Here is an 8,052-nt window from a genome sequence, read left to right as displayed (position 1 = left end):
AAAGGTCACTCTGGGGTCTGAGAAACCCGCCCATGAGACGGCAGAGCAATGAGAAAGAGAGCCTGGGTCCCTGGATGACCACATGGAACTGAGCTGCCCATCAGCCTGGACCAGCCAGACTGTTATATAAAAAAAATCAACTTCTATGTCATTTGACCTTTATTTTTTTGGGTGTCCTCTAATAAGCACTTAGCACTCTTCCCAGCACATGAAAATGCTCAGATGTGGCAGCTTTAAAAGAGACAGAGATAGAGAAAGAGAGAGAGGGAGAGAGAGAGAGAGAGAGAAAAGAGAAAATATCCTTGGAGAGAGAGAGAGAGAGAGAAAAGAGAGACAATATCCTTAACTGAAGGGAAGGGACGCAGAGCAGCAGACAGAGAAGGGACAGGTCCAGGTTGGGCCAGAGACCGGGTGGGAGGGAGGAGGGTGTCGGGGCAGGGGGAGCACTGACCGTGATGGGAAAGAGCCTGCCGGGCACCTGCACCACAGGGGCGCTTCCGAAGTAGCTGGAGAAGAGCGAGATGTTGATGGTGGCTGACATGAGGATGACCTTGAGGTCAGGCCGCTTGGGCAGCAGGCGCCGGAGGACGCCCAGGAGGAAGTCGTTGTGGAGGTGGCGTTCATGGACTTCATCCACGATCAGGACCTGGTACTGGGGCAGGCTGGGCTCCCGCTGGATTTGCCGCAGGAGCAGCCCCACAGTCAGGAACACAATCTTGGTCGCCGCCGAACGCGTGCTCTCAAAGCGGATCTGGTAGCCAACCTGGGGTGGGCGGAGGAGGGTGGTCGGGAGGGGACCCTGGGCCTGGGCTCCAGCCCCTCACCCCGCCCCAAGTGAAATCTGAGCAAGTGCCCTCGCGTTGGACTCTGGAGTCCAACAGACTTGGGTGTGAATCCCACCTCTGCCACTTGGGGTCATTGACTCTGGGCAAGCAGTTCTGTCCCTCAGACACTTATGTGTTCTCCTGTGAGAATTTTTTTTAAATTCAATTTATTGGGGTGACACTGGTCAACATGAACATATAGGTCTCAGGTGTGGGTTTCTATCTTACAAGACCTGTGTATTGCACCATGTGCCCACCTCCAAAGTCAAATCTTCTCCTGTCACCAAATATTAGGACCCCTTTCTCCTCCCCCCCTCCTCCTGTGAGAATTACATGTGCTAATGCACTGAAACATCTAAGACCCCGGGCTATGACACTAATTACTATAATACCAATAATCAGCCTTTCTTCAAGTCCTTACTATGTGCCACCAACTACTATAAATGCTTTATGCCGATCGACTCATTTCATTCTCACGACCACCACAGGGTGTAAGAATTCTTCTTATCCTCACTTCACAGATGGGGAAACTGAGGTCACTCACCCAAGGCAACACAGCCTAAAGGGTACCTCACATCACACACACACACACACACACACACACACACACAATCGGTTTCAGGTGAATTATATTTCTAAATGTAAAAGTTATTAGAAAAAACAGAATATCTTCATGTCCTTAAAGTAGGCAAAAATCTCTTAAACAGAGCCCAGAGAGTGCCAGCCACAAAAAGAAAATGACAGACTCGATTATATTTAAATGAAAAGACACTCATCAAAGGACACCATTCAGAAAATAAAAGGCAACTCACAAAGTAGGAGACAAGATTTGCAACACATAAACCCTACCACGGACTCTTATCCAGAACTGATAAAGACCTAGCAATCAAGAACAAAAAGACAGGCAACACAGAAGACAAATGGGAGAAAGGCTTGAACAGACACTTCACAAAACAGGCTCTCCAAATGGCCAAATAAATACATGAAAAGGTGCTCATGTCCTTGGTCATCAGGGAAATGCAAATTAAAATGTGATACCAGCCCTCGCCAAGTTTGGCTCAGTGGATAGAGCATCGGCCTGCGGACTGAAGGGTCCCGGTTCGATTCTGGTCAAGGGCACATGCCTGGGCTGTGGGCTCGATCCCCAGTGTGGGGTATGCAGAAGGCAGCCGACCAATGATTCTCTCTCATCATTGATGTTATTATCTCTCCCTCTCCCTTCTCTCTGGGACCAATAAAAATATGCTTAAAAAAACTTTTTTTTTAATAAAAGTAAAATGTGATACCACTTACACAGCCACCAGAAAAGCTAAAATGAAAAGTTTACTGTAGCAAGTGCTGGTGACGATGTGGAATGTACTGCTGGTAGGATTGTAAACTGGTTCGACAGCGTTACAAAACGGTTTGGCAGTATCCTGCGAAAGCTAACAATGCCCCACTTCTACATATATACCCCCAAAATAGTCACCAAGAGTGACCAAAAGGCACGTTATAAAATGCTTCAAGCAGCACCATTCACAAGAGCCTAAAACTGGACACCCTCCAAATTCCCCTCGACAGCGGAAGGAACAAATACACACGAAGCTTTCACAACGGGAGACGGTACAGCGCTGACTGCGCAGCACGCACCTACATGCAAAACCAAGGGTGAACCTTCCAGAACTAATACTGAGCAACACCGGCCAGGACCCAAAGAGAGCATACTTGGTTATTCCCTAAAAAAGGTAAAGAGGCAGATAATCTGTGACCATCTATCATTAACTCAGGTGTGATGGCCTGGCACTAAGATGATCATTTATCACTAAGAACAGAGAGGACCTTGGGCGCCTCAAGGTAGTAACAAGAAGGGGAAACAAGAGGGTTTCTGGGGTGCTGGTTTGATTTTTAAAAATCTGGGTGCTAGTCACACAAATATATTCAGCTTGTGAAAATTCACATGATACACGCACTCTACTGGATTGAGTACATTCTAACTTCAACAACTACCAATTTTAAGTGGTAGGGCCAGGATTAGAACCCTGGAAATCATTAGTAAGGAAGTGTCCTCACTGTTTTTTTTATGGCTACTTAGAAAAAAGATCGATGAATCTTGAGAACATTTCTAATTTTTTTACTGTTAAAGTGCTATAGAGGCACACCTCCGAGACATTGGCGGTTCCGTTCTGGGCCACCACAATGAAGTGAGAACTGCAATAACGCGAACTGTAATCTTTTTGCTGGTGGAGGGACTTGCCTTCAATTTGTCAAAAATGTCACATCTACCCTGACCTGTGTTGCTCAGTGGTTAGAGTGCTGGCCCAAGCACCAAAGGGTCTCAGGTTCGATTCCCAGTCAAGGGCACGTAGCTCGGTTGCAGGTTCCCTCCCCACCTCCTGGTCGGGGCAAGTACGGGAGGCAACTAGTCCATGTGTCTTTCTCTCATCAATGTTTCTCCTCCCGCCCTTCTCCCTTCCACGCTCTTTGAAAATCAATGGAAAAAAATATCATGTGAGGATTCAACAACAACAAAAAGCAACATCTGTGAAGCACTAAGTGCAGCGCAATAAAACAAGGTCTGCCTGTGCTGGGTAATGTTAGCATCTTTATCCTCTGGACCATATCCAGGCCAATCTGCAGACAAATTTCTAGAAGAATCACTGCTAGGTCAAAGGGTAAGAGCTTCTGTAACCTTAATCGACACGGCCCACATTCCCCGATGTCACATGGGAGGAAGTGGGGTCCCGTGAGCGCCCACTCACCTGGGAGCCATACTGACTGAGGCTCTCAAAGCCGACGCGCTTCGCCAGCGAGATGCAGGCGATCCTCCGGGGCTGGGTGCAGGCCACGTGGCTGAAGCCGGCGGCCAGCAGGTACTGGGGCACCTGCGTGGACTTGCCACAGCCGGTGTCACCGGCCACCACCACCACCTGATGCTCCTTCAGCGTCTCCAGGATGCGGTGCCCGTACTGGGCGATGGGCAGCGCCGCCCGCTCCCGCTGCAGTTTGGCCAGCCTCCCGAACGCCTGCTTCTGGACAAAGTCCAGGTAGTGCACCAGGGCTTGGCGGAACTCGGACACTCTCTCCGGGGGCAGGTGCCTGCCCCGCCTCCGAGAGCCCCGCAGGTCAGGGCCAAGGACCGAGAGGTTGATGCGGTAGCGCGGGTCGTAAGCACCAGGCAGGTCGGCCAGCGCCGGGTTGCTGTGCTTGGGATGCCCGGGTTCCCTGTCCTCCTTCCGGGGGGCCTTGAGGTGCTGGAACCTCTGTAAGCGTTCAAAGAAGGTCCAGAACTTCTGGCACTCCTCGGAGCCCTGGCGGATATAGTCCTCGTCGCGGAAGAAGGCGTCCTCGAACAGATGCCGGGTCTCTGGACAATTCCAGTCCCATTTCTCTGGAGCCTCCTCCTCACGGGGAGCCCGGTGCCGGTCCCGGTGGTCCCTGTCCTCCCTTGTTCTGGGAGGAGGCATGCTGGACCTAACCACAAGGCCGTCACAAAACTGGCTCAGTTCTGATCACCTGGACCAGACATTCTCCTCCATCCCCGACTCCTGCAGAGGCCAGGGCCTGCAGTAAGGAACCACTTTCTCTTCAAAGAGCTAATTTTCCTCCTCGGGGACGGTCCAGGCCCGCTGCAGGCGATGGCAGGGTGAGCGGCCGAAGGGGGTCAAGCTGGTGACGCACAGGGCACCTCAGGACTCTGCGGCAATCTCTGGGATGGACACAGGTTCACCCTGGGTGTTAGGCCCTGAATGTTTGGGGGAAGAGAACAGAAGATGTTCGTTTTTAGAAACGTTTACTGAAGGCCTGCTGGGTGCAAGCACTGGCCCAGCAAAAGGGACGGTAATGAGTAAGACCACCCTGAGCCCCACACGATCACATCCAAGAGACAGGCGTGTCACCAAACTCTGACAACCCAGTGATGTATCACCATCCAGGGGTTGTGATGAAGCCGTGAGAGGTGTGGGACAGGGAAGACGAAAGCAAGGGTCCCTAACCCTCGGTCTACTGAGCTTGACACCCGGGAGCCCTTTGAATTAAGTGCACAATTTTGCAACTGTTGTTTTATCTATGTACTAGAGGCCTGGTGCAGGGAGGGAGGGGGATGCCCTCAGCCTGGCCTGCACCCTCTGACAGCCTGGGACCTCTCGGGGTAGGTAGCAGTGTGCCGAGCGGCAGGCAGCCGGGAAGGAGCCTGAGCTGGGGCCGGGCGCCACACTGCTTGCGCTCATCACCTGGCACAGCCGCTTGGTGGCACTGCAGCAGAGTCGGGAGAGGCTCCTGCCGTTAGCCCAGCTTCTGGCTGAGCGATGCTCCGGAGCGCACTGACCACCAGGCAGCAGCTCCTCCATTGAGCGTCTGCCCCCTGGTGGTCAGTGCACATCACAGTGACTGGTGGTTCCACTCGTTTGGTTGTAACAGTCGCTTAGGCTTGCCCTTCCTGGGTTCCACACAGTTCCGATGGCCTTTAAGTCAGAGAACTCGTAAGGGTTGGGCAATTGACAAAGGCCTGGCCAATCACGATACCCTCCACCCCTTTGACTAGTGATAGGTTTGAGAGGTGGATACATGACCCCAGGAGGGCCAATCAGAGCCTTTCTCTGGAATTTATGCTCCGTTACTAGGAAAGAAAAGATCTCTTTTTTTGTTGTTTTGTTAATCCTCACTGGAGGATATTTTTCCCATTGATTTTTTAGAGAGAGTGGAAGAGAGGAGGGAGGGGGAGAGAGAAACATTGATGTGAGAAAAACATATCCATCGGTTGCTTCCTGCTTGTGCTCCAACTGGGGCCAGGATCGAACCTGCAACCCAGGTGCATGCCCTTGACCAGGAATCAGACTCAGGACACTTCCATGTGCGGGCCGACGCTCTAACTATATAGCCACACTGGCCAGGGTGAAGAGCTGGCCATTTTATCTACTGTGGCTTGGCAAGGATGATATAAACAGGGAAGTTTGTAATCGCTCTTGAACATCCGTCTTTCCTGGATATTTACCCTAGAAGAGCCTGCATGGGGGCGTAATGAGGCACCCACAGGCATACAGTGCAGCTACCACAGGAGAAGTGAAAGGAGCTGGGAGAAGCCTGGCACCATCATTTAGCTTGAGGCTGTTTCCTCCAACCCTCACTCTGGAGCGACGCAAGGAAGTCTTCAGGGCGGTGGGGCTGGGCTAGAACAGGCCAATGGGGGTAAGGGGGAGGGTAGGAAGGGGGCATATGTAATACTTTCGACAATAAAGATTTAAAAAAAACACACACTTTTTGCTTACAGTTGGGTTTCAGACTCGGCACAAAAGCCCTAACTCATAAAGAACATACCCTTGTGTGTGCGACTTACAGGAGGGAAAGCCATCACTCATTCTCAAAGGGGTTTATGACCATAAAAGGGTTCGGAGCCGTTGACAATAAAAGCTTTGGAGTCAGGCGGATCCGGGTTTGAATCTCAGCTTCATCATGTACAAGGTGTGTGATCCTCGGCAAATCAACTTCTCACGGGTGTTTTCTGCGTCTACAAAACGGGCATAATAGCTTTCTCAAGCCACAGCAATGTGTTTTAGCCCCTGGCCCGGGCCAGAGACGCTAAATCGTAACCAGCATTCAAGTCCAGTGCTTTTTCCAAAAAAATGACTAACGTACAGAAAACAGGGAGAAGAACCGGGGGCATTAACCTGGTAAAAAATCACGCTCCACAGACCCCAACGCGCCTTCATAATGGTATTTAGCGATGCTTTCACCTCCTCTGCCTCCAGCCTCGCAGGGGCCGCCGTGGAACAGAGCACAGAAAACTCGATCCCGGTGGGTGCAATGATCACTATTTTACTGAACCGCAGAGAGAATGAGCATAAGTGGCGGATGAGAAACCCAAATCTAGGGATTCCGGCTCCCATCACGCCTCTTTCTCAACGTGATTCTCCGCTGACTTTCTTTTTAAAAAAATATTTTTTTATTTTTTTTTTCTTGATTTTTTTTACAGAGAGGAAGGGAGAGAGTTAGAAACTTAGAAACAGTCTTTTTAAAATTTTTTCAAACATACATTTTATTGGTTTTTACAGAGTGGAAGGGAGAGGGATAGTGAGTTAGAAACATCGATGAGAGAGAAACATCGATCAGCCGCCTCCTGCTCGCCCCCTACTGGGGATGAGCCTGCAACCCAGGCACGTGCCCTTGACCTGAACGGAACCCGGGACCCTTCAGTTGGCAGGCCGACGCTCTATCAACTGAGCCACACCGGCCAGGGCCAGGCTTTATTTCTTGGCCTTTTGTAAAATGCAGGCTGCCTTCTCAGTTCTATTTGCTCTCCATCTCCCCAGCGGCACCGTCTCTGCATCTCTCGTTTCCCCGAACCCAGGATCCTCCGTGTGCTGCCTCCGTCTCCCACCGTCTCGCTCCATCCTGATCTCTTGCTTCCTCTCCCTCAATCCCGCTCATGTCGGGTCCCCCCATCTCACCGTCCCCGTCTTCCTATACCCACACGCCTCTCTCCACGACTCAGTCCCTCGTCCCTCCATTTCAACTGTCCTCCTCTCCGGGCTATTTCCGTTCGCTGGTTTCCACCTCGGCCTTTCCCGCCACCTCCCGGTTCCCGGTGCGATGCCATTTCCCTCCGAGCCTCCGTGAGCCCCTCGGCGGGGCCCCTCAGCTCCTGCCCTCGGTCTCTCTCGTTTTCAGCTTCCCTCCTCCCTCCACCTCCCCGCCTCTCGGTCTCTCCCAGCTTTTCGTGCCTCCATTTCTTTCCGTCCCCCAGGTTCTCTCGGGGACGCTCAGGCTCCATCTCCATCCGCTTCTCCCGGGCCCGCGGCCTCCTCCATGACATTTCCTCATGTCGGGACCTCCCCGACCCCTCAGTTCCCGGCTCCCAAATTCCCCACGACCCGGCGCCGCCGCCCCGCCTCCCTCACCTCAACCACCGCCGCGAAAATGTGAACTTCCGGTCTCAGCGCCCCTCACGCGTCCGAAACTGGTCCTGCGCCTGCGCACGCCAACCCCCCTCTGCGCCTGCGCCTGCACCTGCGCCTGCGCACGCCACCCCTCTCTGGACCTGCGCCTGCGCCTCCGCGGGCTCCCGCCCCGCCTCGCTTCGAGCGGGCGGCGCTGCGCCCTCTAGGCGCCAGTGGAAGCACTGCAGTGGAGACTCGCTCAGAGACCCGCCTCCTGGATCGCTGGGAGGCTGGGATTTCAACCCATCGAGGGAGGTAGCCGGACTCCCGACAGAATTAAAACACCCCGAGATTTACTCATTATAACTAATAATTAC

The 8,052-nt window shown here is 52.6% G+C and overlaps 1 protein-coding gene across 1 annotated transcript in view; it reads right to left on the bottom strand.

Annotated features, from left to right (window-relative positions):
* Positions 1-7,785, bottom strand: part of DHX34 (DEAH-box helicase 34) — a 69,112-nt gene extending 61,327 nt beyond the window's left edge. The window contains exons 1-4 of the mRNA XM_015569314.1: positions 7,697-7,785; positions 6,136-6,306; positions 3,563-4,545; positions 452-763 (exon numbers count right to left, since the gene is read on the bottom strand). Coding sequence (XP_015424800.1) covers positions 452-763; positions 3,563-4,267 — 1,017 coding nt within the window. The 5' untranslated portion in view covers positions 4,268-4,545; positions 6,136-6,306; positions 7,697-7,785. The remainder of the gene's footprint in view (positions 1-451; positions 764-3,562; positions 4,546-6,135; positions 6,307-7,696) is intronic.
* Between the last annotated feature and the right edge of the window lie 267 nt (positions 7,786-8,052).

This window comes from Myotis davidii, unplaced genomic scaffold, assembly GCF_000327345.1.
Source record: "Myotis davidii unplaced genomic scaffold, ASM32734v1 scaffold566, whole genome shotgun sequence".
Classification (NCBI taxonomy): Eukaryota; Metazoa; Chordata; class Mammalia; order Chiroptera; family Vespertilionidae; genus Myotis; species Myotis davidii.
The sequence above is the reverse complement of the archived record's forward strand: the minus strand, read 5'-3'. Positions and strand labels throughout refer to the sequence as shown.